The sequence below is a fragment of the Prionailurus bengalensis genome, chromosome C1 (genome assembly GCF_016509475.1).
Source record: "Prionailurus bengalensis isolate Pbe53 chromosome C1, Fcat_Pben_1.1_paternal_pri, whole genome shotgun sequence".
Classification (NCBI taxonomy): Eukaryota; Metazoa; Chordata; class Mammalia; order Carnivora; family Felidae; genus Prionailurus; species Prionailurus bengalensis.
The window spans coordinates 193,250,347-193,275,774 of record NC_057345.1 but is presented as its reverse complement, the minus strand read 5'-3'; the positions used below and the strand labels follow the sequence as shown (position 1 = coordinate 193,275,774).

The 25,428-nt window shown below is 39.4% G+C and overlaps 1 protein-coding gene across 3 annotated transcripts in view; it reads right to left on the bottom strand.

The window, feature by feature from the left end:
• The window catches only part of ADAM23 (ADAM metallopeptidase domain 23), a 189,277-nt gene that overhangs the window by 36,823 nt on the left and 127,026 nt on the right, over nt 1-25,428 (bottom strand). For all 3 annotated transcript variants that reach the window (XM_043577617.1, XM_043577619.1, XM_043577618.1), the window contains exons 13-23: nt 25,277-25,367; nt 22,689-22,737; nt 20,380-20,479; nt 16,392-16,463; nt 15,577-15,666; nt 14,249-14,329; nt 8,907-8,957; nt 8,143-8,206; nt 6,232-6,337; nt 3,381-3,500; nt 1,961-2,129 (exon numbers count right to left, since the gene is read on the bottom strand). In XM_043577617.1, coding sequence (XP_043433552.1) covers nt 1,961-2,129; nt 3,381-3,500; nt 6,232-6,337; nt 8,143-8,206; nt 8,907-8,957; nt 14,249-14,329; nt 15,577-15,666; nt 16,392-16,463; nt 20,380-20,479; nt 22,689-22,737; nt 25,277-25,367 — 993 coding nt within the window. The remainder of the gene's footprint in view (nt 1-1,960; nt 2,130-3,380; nt 3,501-6,231; nt 6,338-8,142; nt 8,207-8,906; nt 8,958-14,248; nt 14,330-15,576; nt 15,667-16,391; nt 16,464-20,379; nt 20,480-22,688; nt 22,738-25,276; nt 25,368-25,428) is intronic.

Here is a 25,428-nt window from a genome sequence, read left to right as displayed (position 1 = left end):
TGGAAGAAAATTTTAAACTAAATGTCAATTGTTTATGTTGATATTATTTACACAAATGTCTGACAATGTCGTTTTTTCAGAAGTAGTTGTTTCTAGGAACATACTTCAGAAACATATGCTTAATTCAAGAAATTAACAGATACAGGGCTCCAGTGGCAGGGCCAGAGATTAAACACCAGATGAAATAAATCACCAATGCATTGTTTTACCTCACCATGTCCAAATGAGCATAACACCCACCTCCCCTGCCTGCCCTTGGTATCACCCTTCTCTCAGTCAGCCAGGCTGAAGACCCTCCTAGAATGACTGTTGTCTCCTTTTGCTTGTCCTGGGGACCAAACAGCATGCTGGAATGGACTTCTAATTTAGATGAAATAAACAACCATGCAAACTAGAGATAGAGGTGTTTAAATTCTTATCTGCCTATGAAATACATTCAGAGACAGATCATTACAGATGATAAACTGAATATCAGCCTATTGGTATAAGAAGCTTTTTAATATGAAGTGTTATAATAGCATGATTGCGATTAACAAGGTTGAATTTGACCTTTTATTTAACAGGACGAAAAAGAGGAAAAGTACAGAATTAAGAAGGGCCTTTCTAGACATTAAGTTTTATGATGTTTTCAGAGAGGTAACTGAAATAACTGAAATGTCTGTCCAGTGCTTTTATTTTAACGGTGATTACTGAACATTCACTATGTGCTAGGTACCTATGCCGAGCGCTTTATGTATAGCATCTAATTTAATCCCCATACTACCCATCACCCTGGTGGCTAAGAGAAGGTAAGTGCCTTACCCAAAGTCACCAGGAGACCAAGGGGCACAGTCAGGACTCAAACCCATGGTTCTTTCTAGCCTCCAAAACCATGCTCTAAATCACTAAGCTATACTGGTGAGCCTAGGATTCAACCAAACCCAAAACCCTGAATAGTCATTAGGCATTTCCTTCTAAGGCCTCTCTACCTTGTTGTATTCCACGTCCTCTGCTAGCTAGCTATATTTTGATTATTTTTGCCTTCCTTCCAGCATTTTCCTTTTATGTTATCACTCTCAATTTCTTCATGTCTATTTTTTTCCCATTTCTAAAGTCTGTATAAATTTTGAAACGTCTTTCTTTTACTAAGCTAATTTAAATAATTATTAAATTCGGGGCGCCTGGGTGGCACAGTCGGTTGAGCGTCCGACTTCAGCCAGGTCACGATCTCGCGGTCCGGGAGTTTGAGCCCCGCGTCAGGCTCTGGGCTGATGGCTCAGAGCCTGGAGCCTGTTTCCGATTCTGTGTCTCCCTCTCTCTCTGCCCCTCCCCCGTTCATGCTCTGTCTCTCTCTGTCCCAAAAATAAATAAACATTGAAAAAAAATTTTTTTAATAATTATTAAATTCTGTGTCGAGATATTAAGTCTCAGTTTGCCAGGCAGTGTCTGCCCACCTTGTTCACAGAATTACAAACACATACAGGTGTGAGTGGGGAAAGCATTTTCTCTTCAGCTGGCAATGGGCGGAGCAGAACTATACAATTTTAAACATGTGAATTATATCAGTGATTCAACATCTAGTCTATGTGATCTTGTACACACAGATACTCAGTATACATGCTGAGTAGCCGAAAGGGAATACTGAGAGGACTAAAGTTATCTTGAATGGCACAAAGTAGTTCACGTGGGGTCTACAGTTCTTTTAGGAACCCTACCAATTTCTTCCACCTCTTTAGCTGGCAAGGTATAGACAATGTGGGAAATACAAATAGCCAGTGATAAAACAAACAACACAAATAAAACCATCTCGGTACCTATGGGTATTATCCTTAGCAGGTGAGGATAGTCTGGAAATTATCATAGTGCATAGGCACTGGCAGCAGACGCAAAAGGAGAACGGCTGAAATGCAAGTCTGACGACTGTGAACTTTGAGGATGCCAGAGAATAAAGGTTTGAACTGGAACACTGATGCCTACTTACCCCATGGCCTGAACAGACTTTACCCTTGGAATCAAGTGGGCAGCTACTCATATTTAGGGCCTGAATCAGTAGGCACTTCCGATCTAAACACATCATGGATGGACCACATGGCGTTCCATCTTCTACATAGCCCACATCTGTATCATCATCTAAAATCACATGAGCACCACTAAAAGGAGAAAGATATTCATGCAACCATTAGCACCATAGTTAGAAACAGAAAGCCAACATGAAAGAGGCTTGCTCTTCATGAAATTAAAGAGGCTGTCAGTGGACATAGATGGCTACTAGCATTTCTCCACCTCTCCCTGCCTTTCCCCCTTTCCCACCTCCCTTCAATAAAAGAACATGAGGACAGGAAATACATTTCATTGCCATTATTGCACTGCATGTCATTGGGGAAAAAATGTCATCGGCACAAAGTATATACTAAATCTTCACTTGCTAAATCAAGACCAGCATGAAGACTAAGGGTGAGTTGCCTAAGAACAAAAGAAGCCAGCTTTTACATAATATACTAGTTTAGAATATATAATTTAATTAGGCTGTCGTATCTAAAGATGTGTGAAAACTTACACATTCAAAGAATGTGTGTCTAAGTAATTAGATTACAAATTTATTCCAGGAAGGATCTTATTGTCTAGGACCTGGTTAGAATTGTTTTCAGAGCAGTTTAAAGGAAACAAAAACCAGCAATCATTCGAGCAAGAGAACAGTTTTCAATTTGCTCACCCAACCACTTTACTAAATCTTCTTCAAAAGTTGTTTTTTTTTTTTTTGGATGTTTCCAAATCTTACATTCACTCACAGAAGATGAAGGTTAGCTACTCTATGGACACTGCGGATAAAAGTCTGCAGACACTAAAAGCGGTTCTGTAGGGGAATCCCAGATGTGTTTGGGGCCACAACAGTACCATGTGCATGTGATTTAAAAAATAAGCCTCATACTTCCTGTGCCCTATACTCACAGATAATTGGATATCAAATGTATGCCTACAACTATAAATAACATCTTAATAAATATGCTCTATATGTTGAGTATTAAACCATCTTCTAAAGCAGAAATATGCTGCGTGAAGTATAAAGTCTATTTTTTATGATAAAAAATAAAACACACATAGTGTTCAAATACTGAGCTATTACAATGCTCAAAGCTTTAACCATAGGTCAAAATGGACACTGTAAGTCTACTCAACAGTTATAATTACAAAGAAGACCCTACTACTAATAAGTGGTCCCATTTTTGAGCAAATGTAATTTGCAAATCAATATACAACCTTGTTTTTTAACTCTAAACATGAAAGGTGATCATAAAATTAAAGTCAACAGTCCTCTTGTGAGAAACAGAAAAAATTCATTTGATTTTTCTGAATTTGTAATTCTCGTGATTCATTAGATTTTCAAACATTTAATATATTACCTGCAGTCAATCACTCGGCCTTGATGGTAGAAGGAAGTTGGGATGATCTCACCCTGAAGTTGACCAATGCGTGGAGCTCGAGTAAGATTGGTACAGAGTAAAAATCCACAGAACACATCACTGAGCATGTCAAATAAAAACAAAAACAGAACAGGATAGGATGAATCAAGCTCAAAATAATCACAACTATTCAGTCCACATCTATTCAAAAATTGAAAATATTTTCTTTCCTTCTAAATAAAGACGTGTTCAAATACTGTTGGTTGGCTATGACCCACGCCTTCCTTGCTCACAGGATCGCAGTTTTGTTTGGGTAGCGACATGCCCAACCTCAAGAGATGGATCATGACCGGTGTCTGAGCTAGTCTGGCACCCCCATCCCCTACGGCCACTTTCCCTCTGTCCTGCCCTAATAGGGCTAAAAGTGGCCCCTGGGTGTGGTGACTGGAAGAGGAGCCAGATAGGAAGTTGCTGGGGAGAATGCTGCTTTCTGGATAAGAGGTCAGAGCCCAACAGGGAGAAGACCTTTTGTTCCTACTCTCACACTGCCTGTCTTTGAATGTGCAGCCTTTGTATCCAACCTTGCCATCGTGAGTTCACAAGCAGAAGGACAGACACTCCAACATGCTACGGGGTCAAAATCATCTGGGTCCTTAGAGACACTGTTAAATGACACACACACACACACACACACACACACACACACCCCGCCCCCGCCCCTGCCCCCGTCCCCATGAGAGCAGCTACCTCCAGCTTATTTGTTAAGTAAACAATGAACTCTCCCCTAAAAAAGGGCAGGGAATTGAAATGACACATCAAAACAAAGGGAATCCGTGTCCGATAAATGTACTACAAATGTACTACAGAAATGTACTAAATTCCATTTGCAATCAGGGAAATGCAAATTCAAACCAAAATAAAATGGCAGTTTATGCCACCGGAAAGGATAAAAGTAAAACGTCTTTTAATACCAAGTGTTGGTCAGTATGTGATTCCACAAAAGTCTCATGTGCATACTACTGACGGTTGGGTTTACTAGTACAGCCATTTTAGAAAGCTGTGACATCATCTGGGTGGCACTGAAAAGACACATACCCTCCAACCTAGCCATTTTTCTTTTGGGTATCGGCCTTAGAAAAACATGTACAAGTGTGCGCTAAGTTACACGTATAAGAATACCCACAGCAGTATGGTTCCTAACAGCCAAAACATGGAAACTACCTAAATTAACACAGAGCGGAGAAATACATCATGGGATGGGAATATGAATACGAATGAAAATAAAAAAAATGAACAATACGTATGAACAACAACACACACCACGGAAGATGCTTAAAATGCTGACCTTAAGAGGCAAAATAGAAAATAATGCATGAAGTATGATTCCTTTTATACCAAAACCTTAGGCAAAATATATTGTTTAAGGATGAAAGCCAAACTGTAAAAGCCAAGAAAGTAATTGCCATAAAAGGATGGCAGTACCTGCGGGAGAGAGACAAGGGCACCTTGCAGGGAAGGATACGTTTTCTGCAATGCTGCAAGTTCTATTCCTTGATCCAGGTAGGAATGACATGGAGATTCATGTAATAATCATTTGGCAAACTAAATATTTGTGTGTTATTCACTTTTCTGCTTACATGTTATATATCCCGATTTTTAAACATTTCAGAAACCACGCATTAATTTTCTTTACCCCCTTGGGGGTTGGATGTTCTATTACTAGATGTTCAAAAGCTATCTTTTACAATGATCCAATCCAATGCCTCCCAAACTTTTTGAAGTGACACAGACACAGAGAAATGAGAGGTTTGTCCAGGACATTAAGCTAATGAATGAAGCTAATGAAATCTAGGTGTCCAACCACATACACTTTTACTACTTTAGGCCCCACTCCCTCCTACTGTCTGTCACCTTCGAAAGAGAAGCAATATTTTGGAATGTCTGTGCCTCACCTGTGAGACATTAGTTGAGAAGTTACGTTCTATTATTTTGGTTTAATTTTAAAGAAATTTTGGTCAAAGATTTGTTGTCTCCTAAGGCCTCATCCACCATCAAAGACTACATGGAATAGCAAAGTTTCATAAAGTACCACAGAGAGATCATTAACTAGAAAAATAAAACTCCTTGCTTTGCTTCAGAACTGGGAGAATCCTTATGGATACGGAAGGATAATGAAGGAAATTTGGCCCATAACTTAATGGTCCCATAGATCATGTCACTGAGTTAACTTTAATAAACTATACGATCACAATTTTCACTTTCCGAAACTAATCCAGGGAAAACTATTACCAGTGTCCTCTAAAAATATGTCATTTCCTGAGTAAAGATGCCTCCAATATGCACTAACTAGAGGCTTTTTAGAAGTGGGGGGAAAATCTGATATAGACGTTAGATGCTTAATTAAATCAAATGGTATTGCACTCACGGAATGATCCAAAATATGTACCACTTCACTTCGAGTTGTCCCCGAAATATAGACAATCCACATATTGTGCTTGTAGAACTTTGTGTATACTAGTACATTCATAGGCCATACCTTCCAGCAAAAGTAGCAGATTAAGACCCAATATTATGTCTTAACACTTGGCAAAGTGTCTTTTCAGACAAGCATCAGGTAAAAGACAACATGGGAGAAATGTTTTACAGAAATGTTGTGAGTCTGTGCCACGGCAACTGCCTAGTCCATAGCCATTTGCTTCTAGATAGACTAATGTGTTCTTAAAGTACATACTCTTAACATTTTCAATCGTTGACTGTTTATTAAAAATCAGTAACACTTATTTTGTGCCCAAGTCACATTTGAGCCAGGCCTTCCAAGTCACTCATTGTGCCCCTGAAGCTGACCACTCACTGTTTGCTGCACTGGATCCATCGGTCTCCATCCTTCCCACAGTTTCCCTTCTCTGTGCCTTCTGTGTTCAGCTTTTCGTAACAGAACTTGTCAGACCCTGAAGCCTCTTTTGGAGATGAGCAAGAGAAGAGAATTTGTGTTAGTCATCTTTGTTATTCACAACCAGCAGTGTGCAGGTAAATGCTTAACAACTGGTTGTCCACAAAAAGAAAAAAAAAATCCTGACTCATAGCATTTGCCAATTTCCATGCCAATTTCCATGGTGTAAATACCACTGTGCAAATTTCCATGGTCTAATTAACACATGGCTAATTTTCAACCGTCAATGTGACGGCAACAGGCTTCTGAAATTCCTGAAAATTTAACACTTGGCTCTTGCAAGCTACTACAAGACAGTGCTAACACATCCCTGTTTTTAACTTGAAAAACAAACTGATTCCCAAATTCTTGTTTGGTGGGTTTCAGGGAGGGAGGTAGAAATGGCCATCAGCAGGCATTAGGGAAAGTGGCATACAGAAAACTAATAAAGAATCTTAGGCCTGGGGTGCCTGGGTGGCTCAGCTGGTTAAGCATCTGACTTTGGCTCAGGTCATGATCTCACGTGTTGTGGGTTTGAGCCCTGCATTGGGCTCCGTGCTGACAGCTCCGAGCATGGAGCCTGCTTCGGATCCTGTGTCTCCCTTGCTCTCTGCCCCTCCCCCACTCACACTATGTCTCTCTCTTTCTCAAAAATAAACATTAAAAAAATTTTAAAAAAAAAGAACCTTAGGTCTGTTTTATATTAATATTAAAATATATTATAAAGTCTTAGGCAGCTAAGATTTTGTATCGACACTTGGGTTTTGATGTATAAACCTTTTAAAAGACAAATATGCCTCTATCATCTTTCCTCTGTCAAAACTGAAGCACTGAAAGTAAACCTTTCAGTTAAATGATATTTGCCAAACACTGAAATCACTCCTGCAGGGGCTCTATTGTCCCTTCATGTGCTTTCTTTCCTTTGGGGGTGACCCAGCCTCCACCACAAGACAGACCCTTTTCTGTCTGTTGTGGTCTGGCCCCCAAAGGCTGAAGTTGAAGTTCGCTGGAAAGGCACTGTAAATGTCAGGAAGAGAAGGGGTGCATTAACACTTAGGGAATGTACTGAGAGTCACGACTATGTTCCCAATCTCTATGTGTCTGCCCCTCAGGAAGGACCTGCACTTCTTCCCTTCCAAGTGAGATAATAGAATTACAGAATTTTAAAAAGTCTGGTACTTTTCTGGGGTAAAAGAACAGAAGGCTAACTTGAGGGGTAAAAGTTAAACCCAAGGTACACAGTGAATCACGCAAGTGTCTCGACAATGAATGTGACCATCCCACCGAACCCAATCTTTGTAAGTGGAAGTGACCCCTTCTCTGACAGCCAGATCACTGAGTGACACGACTTGGTTCTGATAACAAGTCCTCAGCTTGAACAGTTGTTTTCTGTGGTTTTGTGATCACACTCACAGTCCTCTTTACTCTCATCCTTTCCTAGAGTATTTTTGAAAACGTCACTCCGGGAGCATCTAGGAGGCTCAGTTGGTTAAACATCCTACTCTTTATTTTGGCTCAGGTCATAATCTCATGGTTTCTGAGATCAAGTCCTACATCCAGCTCTGCACGGATAGCATGGAATCTGCTTGGAATTGTCTCTCTCTCTCTCTCTCTCTCTGTCCCTCATCTGCTCATGCTCTCTCTCTCTCAATAAATAAATAATCATTTAAAAATAAAATAAAATAAAATAAAATAAAATAAAATAAAATAAAATAAAATAAAATAAAACAAAAGAAAACACCAAGCTGTACATGTCTTTCAGCAAGACTGGCAGTGCAGGATAGTATGGAGAGAAACCTGTGTGCAGCCACCAAGCAGGAAAACATGACTTACTCGTCCCCCAGATGTGCTGACATTGGTTGTCTCGGGTCTTGCACTCCCCGTTGTAGCAGCGGCCCTGAGGACAGCGACACACATTAGGAGGCCCACACAGTCGGTTCCGTTTCCCCCAGACTTGTACTGCAAGATCTCCTTTTGTTGTTTTAGATAAGTTGATTTTTTTTCACTCGATACCCCAATATTTTCAGTGAAAATAAAAATCACAAACATCTTAAGGGAAGTACAACAGACAGTTAAATTCTAAAACCCAGAACAGACCTCAGGGTACAGCTCTTGAAGTCAAAACTTAATCATCTATAATTTTACATTTTATGGAAAACAAAAGTTGGTACGCTTCTTGGGTGATTCCAGAATGACCTTTAGCTTCTTTTGGGTGTGAATGTTACATTACAACATGGCTTTCAGGAAAGAAAAAAATCCTAATTATAACAGATTACAGCACACTATAACAGTCAGACTTTCCCATAATAAGCTGGCGTTATTGAAAGAGGGTCACAACTCAATAAATTAAATTTGTAATTCCTTAGTTGTTACATTTTTTCCCTTGCCCTCAATCAGACAATTTGTCACCAGGGTTAAATATAATACTATATTTAGTATTTGATATGCTATGAAGCAATGCTGAATTAGAAGACCACTGCAATAATTTATTGTTCTTTGAGTTGCAATTTCCCTTCAAAGTTACACTTATCAAAAAGAAAAAAAGAACTCAAACTAATCCTTTTAAAATTACATTTAAAGTTTATCACCCAGCATACCTGATTCTGATTGCATGCATATCCGTCTTGCTTATGAAGATTTGGTGGGCACTGAAAAATATAATGTGTTTAGTTAATGTTCAACATAAATACCTTCAGATTCTATGTACAATATACAAAAATGCAAAACAAAAACCAACCATGGTGAATATATAATCGGGAATGTTTAGAAAAACATGAGTCATCTTAAGTAGGTTATCCAAACTAATTCTTGGTAAAATTATCCTTGGTAATTATTCTCGGTAAAATTCTTCGTATTACTGGTAAAAATAACAATTAAATTAATCCATGCAATGGGTATTTTATACCATTACATTCACTTGCCTACAGTTAAAAGTAGAGGGAATTGAAACAGACAACCAAGGGAATGAATCACCTTGATATGTAGGAGTGGACACATTGGGGAACTAATTCACAAGACCTTTCTCAGCCCTGTGAAATGTCAGATCTGCATTCGACACCCCTGACGCTCACCCATAGGCCACATCACTGAGAAAGAAGAAATACTCTTTCAACTCAATGTCAGTGTTGCGTCCCCGAACATCTCCAACCTCTCAAACTACAGGCCTGTCACTAGAACAATCGTGGCGGGATGGTTCTTTCTTTCCCTGGGTCTATTTATCAAACCATTGTTTAAAAAGTGCACTTCACTTTCCCAAAAAGTTACCCCGAATAATTTAAAAATTTTACTATCTATGCATTTTATTTGCCACATTTGAGAGACCTGAAGACAGTTCAAGCCAAAGGCTCTGGTACCGTGTTCAAAGCAAATGTGAAAAGAAAAAAAGCAATATGCATACAGGTAAAACAAGGGAATAAGAAACACAACAACAGGCACTGGGTCCTCCCCCAGTCTTCACCTTGTCAGTAAATGTCAGTTCTACTCTTCCAACGGGTCGGGCTCCAAACCTTGAAGTCGTCTTCTGTTTCTCTCTTTCTCTCACACCCTCCTTCCAGTCTGTCAACAAATCTCCCTACCTCTACCTTCAAACTATAATCACGATCTGACCACTTCTCTCCACCTCCACTGCTAACACTCGGCCCAATCCGCCATCATCCCTCACCTGAAGTGCGACACAGCCTCCGACTGGCTGCCCTGTTCCCACCCTACTCTGCCGTGACTGATGTGACTGCAAATCTGCCAGGCACGCATCCCCCCCACGGCCTCCGCCCTGCTCTTCCTTCACACTTCCCCCCAGACTTCTGCTCTCAAAAACTATGGTTTGCTCTCAAAAACTATGACCCCTCCCATGTTGGCATTCTCTGTTCCCCATTTCCTGGTTTTTCCTTCTCCTTAGGATTTATCACCTTATGCTCATATATGTTACTCGTTTGTCTGTTGTCCCCCTCCCAGTGTGAGCTCCAGGCAGGCGGGGATTTTATGTTTGGTTCCCTGCTGCCTCCCAAGCACCTAGAACGAAGCCAGGCTCGATTATTATTGAGTAGGTGCTCAATTAGTATTGGCTAATGGAATAAATAAATGAATGACTTACGCAGATACAATTAAGTTACTCTGTTCTCCACATATCAAGCTGTTTATCAAGTTCAGTACAGAAAGGCAATAGAACCAATTTAGAATTTACAATTGCCAAGAAGCACTAGCTTACTGAGGAACACTGAGATAAAATGCTTTGGTTTTTCCCCTTTCTAAAGAAAAACTGGCTTTCATATAAGCTTTCATTTACCACAGCTTTATGATCAATCTGATGGTGACTATTCAAAGGACATAATTATTAGCACTAAAACCTAGCATACTGGGCCCATGGCACAAAAACAGAGATCTGGCCACAAAAAGTGGCCTCTTTCATCCATCCAAATCCACTCAAAACACAATCATTATCTTATTAATCAACTAACATTAATTATTCACTTACTCTGAGCCAAATACAATCACACTGAACAAAAATGCAAAAGAAACGTGGCTACTCAAATAGGTATACCAGGGTCTAAAATTACTTTATCACATTTGACTTTTGTGAGGTCGCAATTAAAAAGAAATGTGTAGAATTCTTACCAATTAAAAGAAAAAAAGCCCTTATTATAAACTGTCACAGCTACATACAAGATTTCTAATCAATTTATTTTCAGTTTAGGCTAATAAAAGTGAGTTGCTTATTACTGAAATGTTTAACGTGGGAAATTACAGAATGTCTTACTTCTCTGGAGACACTTAAAACAAAAGAACCATTCATCTGTATACTTTGTTCTGCTGTGAGCAGAGCTCTGGATTCCATCTCTAAATGCCATTCTAGCCCCCAGTTTCATGCTGTGCAGGAAGGTTCACACGAGGCAGGCTTCAGCAGTGCAATAGCATTTACATGTGCTTATTTTAAATCGTGTTATGCCACCCATTTAGATGCCATGTTTCATAGTGCTAACAAGAAACATTTCCCACATCTTTCAAAAATACCTTTATTATATCATCCGGTATTGTTTGCCAAGGATTTCTCTCAGTTGCACAAGTATTGTTTATTCTGTGATAAACCGTGAATTTAAAAACCAGCCCAAACGGATAAGCAAATGCTAACATCAAAAGTAAGCAAAATTTGAGATACAAGACAAAGTCATGATGTTGCCAATGACATTGATTCTCAGAGATGCAGAGATTCTCAGCGATCCCATTTTCCTAATCATAATTAGTACCAATTAAATTCAAAGTTCACTGCCTGTTAGAAAGCAGAGTTCTGACGGATCTTAGCTTCCTCTATCCCAATTATCTATTTCAGGCACATTCTGGTCATATAAGGAAATGATTGCTAAAAGAACATGCTATTCCAATATGCCACTGAGATATTAATTGAATAGTATAGTATAATAGTATAATTTTCACCTTATACACATGAGGCAAAAAGAATGTTTTAAAAATTCAGGCTACAGAATATTAAGTAGAACATAGAGCCCTCATTAAAAAAGCCTTACTTCCAGTAAATTCTATGGCAATTCAGGAATTAAAGCCTGAAATGAAAAAAGCTGTACTCTGAAAAGAGCTGAACACACAGAACCAAAACCATATATGATGGGTATAAAAATAGTAGTATTCTACAAAACTAAAAATACAACCCAGTGAAACAGTGTATCGGGATTGTCACCAAACATAAAACTTGGCACGAAACACAGAACCCACAGTTCTTACGCTCTTTCACTATATCATAGGAAAATTGCAAGGAAACCTATTTACATATCTAAAGAGAAGAAACAGAGAAGCACAAAGTCAATACAAAATAGCTTGAAGATATTTCACTGTATCACATCCTTAGAAGGGTCCCTCTGAATGGACTCTCAGATAATATATATTGAGAATCTTCAAAAAGGCTAGTTAAAAACCTTTGCCTCCTTCTCCTCTTTACCCCTCTCCCCCCCCCAAGGGAACTCAGTGTAATTCTAGCTACTCTGTTCCAATACTTGCTTCCCTCCCCCCACTCCCCCACTCCCCCACCTGCTCCAGGCAAGTAGACTGCCTGACTGATTGACAAAGCGAGGAAGAACTACCGGGCAGTTTGGCTCAGTTCTGCCTTCTTCTTTTGCCTCCTCACACAAAGTATACTCTCCCCACTGTTCCACAGAGACATACAAGGCAAGGACCCACCTCTGCAGGGAGAAGTCGCTCCAGACCCACCTCTGTCAACAACCTGTTGCTACAGCCTGAATATGGGATCTAGAAAGAGGCTCATTTAGCTCTCAATGCAATAGAAAAAAGGGTATTTTGACCTCCAACTGTACTCTACTTATTGGGAGCCTCTTGGAAACCACAGTACCTGGCAATAGATAACTCCACGCCTGGGCAATTTATCCTAAGGAGCAAACCCTTAGGAACAAGAAACACTCTTAAAGATGCATAAAGATGTTCACCGTCATATTAATTATAATAACGAAAAACTGCCAACAGCCCAAATATCCACCACTGGATAACAAGTCACAAGTCAAATGATAAATCCACATGACAGACTCTCATGTAATGGTAAAAAGGACATTTATAAAAACTGTGTAATAGCACAGGAAAATGTTTTTGAAGTCATGTCAGAGCAAAGATAAATGTAGAATGAAACCCAAAATTCTTATTACTCCCTTACTGCCCTGATGGCTGACTTCCTCTCGATTTTTTTCCCACTACTCTCCAGTAATCCCTGCCTTCATTCCATTTCTTGAGGAAGATAAGCTTCCTTACTCGCTGTTTTCTGACTAGCTCCATCTTATTTGTGTTTCTACTTAAATGCCAACTCCTCCAGGAAGATGCACCTGACCACCCCACCTAACGCTACCCACCCCACATCTCATATCATCTTATTTTACACTGAGCACTTCCCACCATAGATGTTTCTGTTCACTTATCTCTCCACCCAGCAAAAGTAAGTCCCGTGAGGACAAGGACTTGTCTGTCTGGTTAACTACCACATCCCAACGTTTACAGAAGTGCTTGACATACACAGCAGGTGCTCGACAAATGTTCGTTGGAATGAAAAATAAAGCCTTAAAGTAACATAATATAAACTTTTAAAACATAAAACTCGTATACACAAGGAATGCTGGTAGGCAACGTCAATGATAATGGTATAATAATTTTTAACGTGAAGAAGTCCACACCAAAGCATATGGGCCATGGTGCCAGAAAATGTAAGTGGGAGAGAGACAGAACTGAGAGAGGGGGGCCCCTGCTTGTGATCCCCCTCCAATCAGAGCAGTGCTACTCGTTCTGTGCCTTCTACAGGGGGCATCCCACCCATTTTTTCTTTTCTTTTTTTTTTTTTTATTTTTTTCAACGTTTATTTATTATTGAGAGACAGAGCATGAGCATGAGCATGGGAGGGGCAGAAAGAGGAGGAGACACAGAATCTGAAGCAGGCTCCAGGCTCTGAGCTGTTAGCACAGAGCCCAACATGGGGCTGGAACTCACAAACCACAAGATCATGATCAGAGCCAAAGTCAGACACTTAACCGATTGAGCCACCCAGGCGCCCCCCCAACCCATTTTTTTCTTACAAGAAAGGGCTTTGTGGCTTAAAGATGTTTGGAAACAGTACATTAATTCTTCATGAATGTGAACATACTACTTTAGATGTTGGGACAGAAAGAAAGATTAATTCATTGGATAGAAACCACATAAAGGGAACTAATCATGAAGGGGAAATTTGGAAGAAAAAAGAGATTTAGGCCCAAGAAACACAACATAGGTTCCTAAAATCAAGGCATGGTGGAGATCTAGTCATTACTAGAAAACAAAGTAAAACAAAACAAAAAACAAAGAAACTAAATCATATTCACACACGTAGTCCAAACTGAAAGCTTTCCAATGTGTAAGATACTTGCAAGTAAAATGTATTGTTCAAAAACTCAGCTTGTCATACCTGGCCGGAGTCTCCAGTACAATATTCAGTAATATCACACCCATTCACAGCATCCCGACATTCATACCCTCGTGGCTGAAACTGCAGATAAAAATTCAGTATTAGGAGCTAGTATTAAATTACTATTTCAAATAGTATTGTTTTATTCACCAACGATCATAACCATCACCAAACTCTTTTTATGAAATAGCAAGGCAGTTGCAGAATAGAGACAAGGTCCAGGTACCACTCTCTGTAGTAAATATGAATCATTAACCCAAGGCATTCAATTTTAGACTTCAAAACCCACGGTCTCAAGAGTATTACTTTTGGAAAACAAAGTGACGGCAATTACGTGAAGAAGATACAGTTGTGTGGTTGAGGACAAAAGAGCAAATCACTAAAATAGAAACATTTAAGATCTCTGTGAATATTGATATCCACACTCAGTCTACACTGATTATACCTATGAGCTTGGATGTTAATCTTGCTGTAGCTAAATGTACACAATCAAATTTCAGTGAATTCATATGAACTCCTTTCAGTGACACCAATCACATTGAAGAGGGGGGGCGTAAAAGATGAAGGGAAGAGACCATCGATGTCAAGCAATTTGTAATCTGGTGGGGAACATAAGACAATCAAGCTAGAATGTCCTAAAATGCCATCATACATTGGTAGTGAATAAAATTATAAAATCATGTAACTTTATGGTTCTAAGTAATATTAGAGGTTTGGTAAATGAGAAAAAGGAATGTTTAAAAAGTGACTTTTCAAAAGCTCACTGGAGGTCCTAAGATGGAAGTTAACTGTGTCCACACACACATAAGCTGCATATATACACGTATGAACATTCCTTATCTAGCTTTCTTGCCTTTATAAGGGATTTCAAAAACCAAACATAAAAATGTAAGCACTAGGTTTTATGTTCATTGTCCAAAATAAATTAGGGTAAGTTTTAAAGAAAAAGGTTAAGTCCTATTATTATTATTATTATTATTATTATTATAGGAACTATTATTAAAAAGACCACAGGAATTGTCCCTTTTCTATTCAACCATTTAATGTGGCTTTCATCCGCATTCAGGGCAACTCTCAATGTTTATTTGGAAAGAGTATATGTATATTTTCTTAAGGAGGTATTGAAGGGTAGGATAGTTGACAGTGAATCATAGTAAAGGTAGATGTTTTGACCCCCAGGTTTTAGGTAGATTTATTGATTGTACAAAACTGTGAGGCACATATCAATCAACAGATTTGTAGCAAGTTCTAAAAATGCTGTATGTACACACTGAGATATTTAGCTAATATGTCCATGAAAAGGAAGACAAAATTGTCAAGTAACTCACAAGACATGAGGTATTGTTACAGCAGGGCCCGTCGCTGCAGTGAGCCCCATTGGAGAGAGAGCATTTCTTACAGCAAAATCCATAGCATTCCTAGAGGAAACACTTCACGTGAGTAAGCGAGGAAGCTTACGGGCTGGTCATTCAACCCTGTCTCCACCTGTGTACTCCACGTGGGGAGACTTATACAATAGCAAGCAAATACTTTAGGAAGTAATCACTTTAAACAATGATAAGAGTCCTTCCTGCCTTATTTTTCATCAAAGGGTGATCTTCCGTGAAAAGGCTTGTCTACCAACAAGTAAGCTCATCTCTTAGCAGGCACTTCACCATTGGTTAGCTCTAATACATTCTTAAGACTCTATCTAGTTATTTTTTTAAGATTTTTTTTAAGTAATCTCTACACCGAACATGGGGCTAACGTTCACTACCCTGAGATCAAGGGTTGCCTGCCCCACCGACTGAGGCAGCCAGGTGCCCCCAGACTCTATCTAGTTTTATAAAGACAAAAATAACACACACCATGCTTCATGATTTGGTAAAATTTGAGTGGGATGAATATGAGCTATGGATTTTTAAGAGGGAGGAGATTTGATTAGAAGAACCCATTTGGTTTTTTTTGTTTTGTTTTTCTTTTTGTTTTTGTTTTCAAACGGGGCCATAAGGACATGATTAATTCTAACCTGTCTGAGCTGGGATTAAGCATTAATAGATCAGAAAGACCACTGAGAAGGCCAGTATAGGCTTCTCACTAATGCTATTCTTGTTTGCTCTGGGTAAGAACTGTGCTGAAGACAGAAAAGATCTCTTATACCTACCACATGTAAACCACAGTCACATTCTTCTCCAGCCTCCACATATCCATTTCCACATTCTGTGGGCTCAAATAGCTGAAAGAGATTAGGAAGAGAAAGGAAACACGTTTTAATTTATCACAGAAAGTCAACACACCAATTGGGCCGTATAATCAGCTATCATGTGATATTCTTCTGTGATTTGTTGTGATGGCACCTATAAATGATGTCTGTGTGGGAAACACTGTTCACTTATTAACAACACTTCTAAAAAACATATTCCAAATGGGGTAATATTTCTTGGAGGATTCTCTGGAGATGGGCCCCAGAGATGACCTCTACCATGAGAATTACTTGTTAATGGAAATAAGCTGTCAAAAAGAATAGATCACTTATCATATTTGCTAATGGAGCTAAAATGCATTGCTAAGGCTCACAGATATCTAGTTTCGTGACTTATCTCAAGTCGGCTGAGAAAACATAAAATTGTCAAAAAGATAAAAATGTTTCAGCCACAGCCAAATGTGATATACACAATCAAGGAAATTCAAATAAGCTTAGAAAAAGTGCTGCCCATAATTCTCATTGAAAAGAAATCTGTACTGTCCAAAGCATATTACATAAATGTGCAGACACATGCATGGCTCTATAGAAATTCCTCAATCATTTCTGGAGCTACGGAAGAGTCAAATTTCTAGGATGACTCACACTGCTAGTGCTATGAACTTGCTTGCCAGATAAACTGTATTGCAACCAATGATAGAGGCAGTTGATTATTTACAAGAAACATTTCTATTTTCCTTCAGCTGGGGCCAGATCTCCCTGGGCACGTCCATCACACTTGGATGGAGACTGGAACAGCACATCCCAATCCAAATGCTCAAAGCCATGAGCATGAGAGGGCAAAAGAGACTCCTTCGCCAGCAGCAGTACCCGCCCCCAAAGAAGGGCTGCCTTCCACTGAGTCCACCTGACAAAGACCCAATTCTCCTTCCACTTGCAGGAAGGGAAAACTCTTATCAGAAACAAGAAAGGTTTCCAGGGTACTTGGGTGGAGTCAGACTCCCCTATGGGAAAGTCCACTGAGTGAAATCAGGAGTCCTAATCTCCATGGGATTTTATCAGGAGGCTGGAGAAAATGGAAACGGAAAGCTCAGATTGGAACATGGCGAGCACTTTCTATCAGGCCCCGCATGGAATCAACTGCTAGACTTCATTCTTGGACCCTGCTTCCATCCTGTGACAGGCCACTATCACAAACTGAGTGGAAAACATGGCCAGTGGGAAGAGTCCCATAGCACAGAAAACAGACACACAGATAATGTGAAAATAACATGGAAACCACGCATGCATACATGCACTCACTAAAAGCACTTAGAAAAAAAGAGTCAGTTCCTTCATGCATACATATAAACAGTTCTACTGGAATCCATGGGGGCTTAAAAAAAATCCTTCTAGGACACCTGAGTGGCTCAGTTGGTTAAGCATTTATTCTTGGCTTTGGCTCAGGTCATGATCTCACAGTTCATGAGATGGAGCCGCACACGTAGAGTTCCACGCTGATGGCACGGTGCCTGCTTGGCATTCTCTCATGAGTGCGCCCCCTCTCTCAAAACATAAATAAATAAATAACTCATAAATAAATAAATAAATAAATAACTCATAAATAACTAAATGAATGAATAAATAAATAATTCCGCCATGTAGCTTAAAAAAATAAATCTGTATTTACTAATTTTTAATTTTTTTGTGTTTACTTTTGAGAGATGAGAGAGAGACAGAGAGCATGAGCAGGGGAGGGGCAGAGAGAGAGGGAGACACAGAATCTGAAGCAGGCTCCAGGCTCTGAGCTGTCGGCACAGAGCCCAACGCAGGGTTCAAACTAATGAACTGTGAGATCACGACCTGAGCCAAAGTCAGACGCTCAACCGACTGAGCCACCCAGGTGCCCCTGTATTCACTAATTTTTAAAATTGAAGATGTATAGTTATTTTTATTTAGTTTCCAAGTTATTGGAATAATTTTCTTTCTACTCACAGGCAATTTCAGAAACCTACTAGTGGATCCTTTAACACACTCTAGAAACTTTAGAACTCAGTGTTGTTCCCTCAAGCATGCTACTTATAATTAGCTGGCGAGACACAAGGCAGGTAAAATTAGTCACATACATTGCAATTCATAAAGCCAGCAGCTCACATTAATTCATTAATACTCATTTCCCCCATTTTAAACACTTTGAAAATTTCAGATTTCCTGTATTGAGATCAATGCCATGAAAGGCAGACAGCCGAATTTCATGATGCAAGGTCACTTTAAAATTCCTGTTTCTTTTTTTGCAGCCTTACTGAGACTTCATATAGGTGTTAGACATCAAACTACTATCCTCTGACTACAGAAGTATCACTTACTTATGAGGATAGTAGTAAATTAGTCTGTCAACTATCCACATTAGTCACTGATTTTTATTTTTTTAAGGCTAACATGATTTCACTGCTCTCTCAATTCATAGAGCATTAAATCTTTTTGTATAGCAAATGGGTTATATATATTTGGCTTATGAAGTAGTATTGTCAAAAGCAATATGAAATGTGCAATGTTAGAATTTCTATACCATCTGCGAATTAGCAGCAATCCTATCTCTTTGCTTGTTGAAAAATTCATTTCCAAAAATGCTACTATAGGTCCATAATCTCTTATCCAAAAGCTTTGTAGCCAGTGAGTTTGAAAGTCTGGCTTTGCTAGATTTTAGAAAAGTATGATGCAATTACCATGTTCTATATAAAAGCCCTGAGGGGCCTCATGCATACCCTAAAATCAAAAACATTTCTATTTCTGCAGTAAGACTTATGAATATTTACACTATGGGAGATAATAAAGGTTTTCCAAGACAAGTTTTACTGCCTTGACACGTTCTATGAAAACTCAAAAAAAACACTTCCAATTTTCTGAGCTTTTTGAATTAAGGAATTATGGATAAGGATTGTGACACTGTGTATATGAATTTGATGAAGTGCCATTTGACAACATGGACCTTCCCACACAGAGGGACTACATAATAAATACTAAATACACATATGTATTTATGAGATCCATAAATACCTCGAGCCATTTTTTGGCTGGCTCATATTAGTAATGCTTCCTGTCTAGGAGAATAGACCACTCAAAAAAAAAAAAAAAAAAAAAAAAGCCCTGAGAGAATGCCAAAGGAAAATAGAATTTTTGTCAGAGAAACGGGTTAAAGCAATATATCTTTCTTTGTTGTTTTTTTGTTTTTATTTTTTTAACGTTTATTTATTTTTGAGAGAGAGACAGAGAGTGAGCAGGGGAGGGGCAGAGAGAGAGGGAGCCACAGAATCCGAAGTAGGCTCCAGGCTCAGAGCTGTCAGCACAGAACCCGGTGCGGGGCTCGAACCCACGAACCGTGACATCATGACGTGAGCCTCAATCGGACACTTAACCGACTGAGCCAGTCAGGCGTCCCTAAAGCAATATGTCTTAATCTAATCCACAATCTCTTAGCAGCAGGATGGAAAACCCTAATATGAAAATTTCAAAAATATTTTAATTGAAGGATGTTTGTTTGGAGGGGAGGGTGGGAGGGGTATAGCCAGCATTGAAAAATCAGAGATTCAGAGCAGGGAAACTATGGTTTTATCATTCATTTAAACAGGACTAGTTCTTCAAGATGATAATGGCTTCTATAAATATTAATCTGATCAACAGAAAGAAAACCTGTTTTCCAAGACAAGTATCTGACGTTTGGCAGTATTCCACTGTAAAAAGATAAGTCTTTCTGCATCTAGTTTTATTAAGCTACTCTTCAACATTTCACAAGCAGTAAAATGCAAGAATGGCTTTTAAGTCTTTTCCCACAAATAAGAGATTTGCGAGTAGATCTGAGGTATATATGATTTCAAAGGCTGTTGCTTTCCTAAGTGTTATGCACATTAAAGGAACTTCTTAGAAGCAAAAACAAAATTGGACAAATGATTACACTTTCTGAGTTACTAACCTTTGTCGGCCTGTTGAAAAGACAGGCTCCTCCCCCTCTCTGTAAAAAGTCTCTATATTCCAAAATGCTGCACTTTGAGAACTTCCGGGAGTGGGACACCCTGAGAAAATAAAGAATCAATTATGTAAATAATTTACCAAAAGCAGTCATCAAAGAAGAAAATTAAAACCCTTGAACTAGAACAAAATGTTCACTCTGGATCTAGATGCTTCCACACAAATGTTGACAAGGCATTTATGTTCCAATTGCCAAATAAGTATGTGTGGTAGAGTTTACAAAAATAGAAATTCAAAGAAAACCACAGATTGGGAGGCAGGTTACAACCTCCTCAGCAGCCAAGCTCTTCTGTGCCTTGGCTTAGAAGAGGTTTAGAAAGCCCATCACAAAACTTCTCCACCTAGGCTGTATTTTTAAATGTGGTCATTTTTATTTGCTCTGTCTCAATAAAGGCAAGCACTTTTTTGCCTCTGTCCCGAATAAAAGACACAAGGGAACCTGCCAGATTCTACTTTGGAGGAAGGAATTGTGACAGTTAATTTATTAAAGATTATATAATGCAGGCTTCAGGAACACAATTGAGGCAAACAAGGAAACCCTAAAGAGAAGTATTATACTATACACACACACACACACACACACACACACACACACACACACACGGATATCTGTATATATGTTTTTGGCACATAGGGTAAGCTCCTTCTGAATTAGAATTAGGTAATAAATAGCTCCTTATGCTCAACTTCAAAAACTATTTGGTGATATTAATGACTCAGCAGGAATATAAGCCTGTGTGATGAAATTAATCAAATTACTCTCTCTAGGTCAGTGCATAGGGAAATATTATACATATGGTCATGGTTAAATGGAATCATACACGCTGATTCCTCGGGCATATTTGTCACAGTACTTGATTTGAGAGTGACAGGCCGCTTATTCCGAGATGTAATCCAATAGTTTTTTTTGTAACCTGGTGCATGAGGGTAGTATATGGAAGTAGGAAAAACCTACCATTGTTGACAGGGATCTCTTAAAGAGGCTTGGCATTTCCTCTAAAAGTCTGATAAGACTGCATTTTCAAATCAGGAAATAAATTGGCATACATACACATATTTAAATACACACACACACACACACACACACACACACACACACAAACTTTAAGTAGTTTTTTTTATATTCTAAGGGTGGTCAGTCCAAAAATTCATTTAGAAATTGGGAGTTCAGAAGGCAGAAAGCAGCTCCCTTTAGAAGCAATATTATCAATAGTGTTACGTTCCTAGAGTAGTCCTTGAAAATGCTGTTTAACCCATAATGTTACTAAATTGTGGTGCAACAGTAAGGGGAGCATGAAGGTTAATGGTTTCACGTTTAAACCACATTTCTAGAAACCTATGTCCTAAAGCAGCAGGAGGAACGTTGACTCTCTCTGCAAACCCTCACACTCACACTCGTCTTTTCCCCATGAGCAGGACTCCCGGGGAAGAGTAAGGAAGGGACTCTGCATGAGTAGGTCAGGGCCTCTGGCCACTGGGGCTCCTCGGGAGGGGGGTAGGACCAGAAATGGGTGATGTGTTGAGCAGATATCTGGCATGGGCAGAAGGAACAAGAGAGACAAAACGGGTGAGAAAACCTCTTCCAGCTAGAAGGGGTGGGCTCTAGCTTAGATGGCCATGGGGCCAGTGGCTCCCGTGGGTGCAGGGGCTGGGGCAATGCTTCCAGGCTTTGGTTCACAGCTGCGACGGCAACTAGAAAGGGGTGCTAGTTCCCAAAGTGTCCTCACAAGAAGAGATAGGTGAGAAAACGTTCAAATGTCTATCAATAGGAGATACCTAATTTAGACACAATAAAGCTATCTTAAGAACCAAAAAAGCTGTATTGATTATATAAGCAATATAGTGTAATTTTTACTATGGCAAACATGTCTATTGGAGAGTTCCATAAAATATAAATTGATAAATAAATTGATTTTCATTGACTGCTTCAGGCAGACAACCAGCTTTTATTCTAAGTGCACTAAAAAATTAATGCCTCTGCTATACTTAGAAGCATTTAATAATGTGCTTCCTTTAAAGGTCAAGAGAAAGAAACAGCAGTTATTACTACATTTTATTATCAACAAATTTAAGCCAAAAATTAAAATACAAGGCAAATTAGTCCTTCCATTTTTAAAATATAAGATAATTAATTATTGAATTTATACTGAGTATTGAACCTAAGAGACCAGTACTTGGGAGACTGTGTATCTAATCATAAACAGAAATTTCAGTGAAAGGTATATTTCAAATGCATATATAATGAATTTTTACCCTGTTTCTTCCATGATGCAGCCACCCCAGGACTCTGTGCAGTCACATTCTAGTCCGATGAAATAATAAGCAAGAAAAAAAAAAGAGAGAAACAACAAAAGTCACATCTTTACTTTGCACTGCAGCTCTTGAGATAATTCTCATCACCAACTTCATGTCCTAAAGATACAGAATGTGAGGTCTCTCCAAACAAAACCTATTTCTTTTAAAACAATACTTCTTTATCCTTTCCAGAAGTATAGGTTGCTCCCTAAGACAACAGCTGCTAAGGAATAAAACTGTGCCTCTCTTCGTGTTTGTAACTCAGAGAACTCAATTAATGTTTAGGGAAAAGTAGCCTGGTCTGGAAATGAAAAGCCTGAGTTCTGGTCCAAACTCCACCTGATGAGGAAAACGGGGAATAACCTCTCTGCCTATCTCCCAGAGTGGGTTGCGGGCTCATGCAAGATGAGTGCCTGTATGTGCTCTGTGAGCTGGAAGGCTCGCTTGCACAGATATAACGAGTCATCACTGAAGCTCCGCCAACAGAGCACACGGAGGTTCCAGGAGAGAATTCCATTTGCTCGAGTCAAGGTGAGGTTGGGCCGGAACTTGAAGAACACTACGCTAAAAGGTTTAGTAAAAGAGAGCATTCTAAAATAAAAGTGTAAATAGTCATTTAAATTAAACAATAGTCACAAACTCAACATGGATGTCAGACACTGCCATACTGATACAGTAATGGGCTGTTCTTTTATTTTTCCTATTCTTTTTTCTATCATAAACACAGATGTGTTTACAGAAAGACTCCAGATGGGATTTTTTCAAAAATCGAAGTTCAGAACTAATGAACTATCTACCTAAACAAATAATTCACAAAGGAATAAAACATGTTAGGAAGGAACTACTCCAGGCATCAGTAATGAACCCCTACTTCTCACCGCAGACCCTCACCCAACTCTGTAACAGGTCTCTGCTGACCCCAGCGCTGGCCTCTTCACAGCCCCAGCCTTCTCAAACAAGGCCATATACCTGGCCCTACTCTTTCAGATTTTAAAGCCATCTATCCCGCTGATGGAACCCCAAATACCTCCTTTGATGTGTACTGTGTGTTTCCTTGGGAAAGCAAATACTCTGATCAAGATATTAATAAATGAAAGTTTATGGATATTTGCAAAGTGCCACCAGACTTAATACACCCACAAAGTGATGACTTAATACGTCCAAAAAGGAAATTGAGAAGCCCGTGGATATGTATTTTGTTTCAAGTTCCCATAACATGTGCATTAATGACAATTATTTGAGAGTCGTCAAAAAAGTATAAAATCGGGGCGCCTGGGTGGCTTAGTTGGTTAAGCATCTGACTTCAGCTCAGGTCATGATCTCACGGCCCATGGGTTGGAGCCCTGAATCGGGCTCTGTGCTGACAGCTCAGAGCCTGGACCCTGCTTCGGATTCTGTGTCTCCCTCCCTCTCTGCCCCTGCTTGTGCTCTAGCTCTCTCTCTCTCTCTCTCAGAAGTAAACAAACATTAAAAAATAATTTTTTTTTAAAGTATAAAATGTAGAATAATGTGAACGTAGATTGTTGTCCTTTTCTTCTTTGGGGAAGTGAGGTGGGCAAGGAGACCTTTACTTTAAGCGTCTGATAGTTTCACAGAGGGGAGCAGACTTCCACTTAAGAGAATAATTTGAGTGAATACCTCGGTCCTTTTATCCACAAGGTCGCATTATTATTTTTGTGAGCCTTAGGCACTTTGGCCTCGTGCCACCAAAGTGTATTAGAAATTGTATTTTGCTACTTTGTTGGTTTAAAGACTAATATAATCCAGGTTGGATTTCATTCTGATTTTTAAAGAAATTCAAATTTTTCATGGACTCCTAAAACCATTGTGGGCCTTAGATATTTGGCTACCAGAAGCTCAGTCCGGTCTTTCCATCTTCCTCTCTTCTGATTAGTGAGAAGAGTGACACCAGCCATCACTGGCTGCACTTTCCCACTGGATGGGATCTGGGGCCCTGTGTGGACTCCCTCCTGGCACTGCCTGCCCACTAGAGTGTTATCATCTACCACCCATTCCCAGGCTTAAAGGGCCCTAGGGCAGAGCTGCCTGGAGGGGAGGCTTCTTCTTGAACTCTTCTGATGGGACCATGTGAGTGAGTTCAGTTGGAGGTAGGTAGGTGGGGAATTTTAATTAGAGTCGGCGCTGCTTTCTTATAGTAGATCTAAGCTATTCCTTGATCCAAATGTACTATTATTAACTCCCTGATGGAGTCTCACTGGCATCCAGTTTCTATACTCCGCTGCTTAGAACCCAGAGAGTGAGTACTCATCGACCTCACCCCCAACATTCTGCAGTGTGAGAAAGACCTGATCCCACTCTGAGAAAGTGAGTATGATTTTATGAATTTTAAAGGAGAGATATCTACAACCCAAACGGATTAAAAATTACCTTAAGTCGCTCATTTGATCATCTTTTTTAAGAGGAAGGAAGTAGACTACAATTAAACTATAATGACTTAGGAATGAACAATATTTATTTATTGACCGGACATGCATTATATAGACAGAATGGCACATGAAAGTGAGTAAGAAGGACAATGTACATACTTGGCTTTCTGCTAGAAGGTTCCCATTGGATTCCAAGGTTTTGAGCCAGGCTCTGCGATAATACTTGTGCCACTGCCATTGGAAGACCATACTGTTTTTCAGAGTTGAAAGTGTGTGGGAAACATTTGAGAGAGTGCACAAAGCTAGTTATT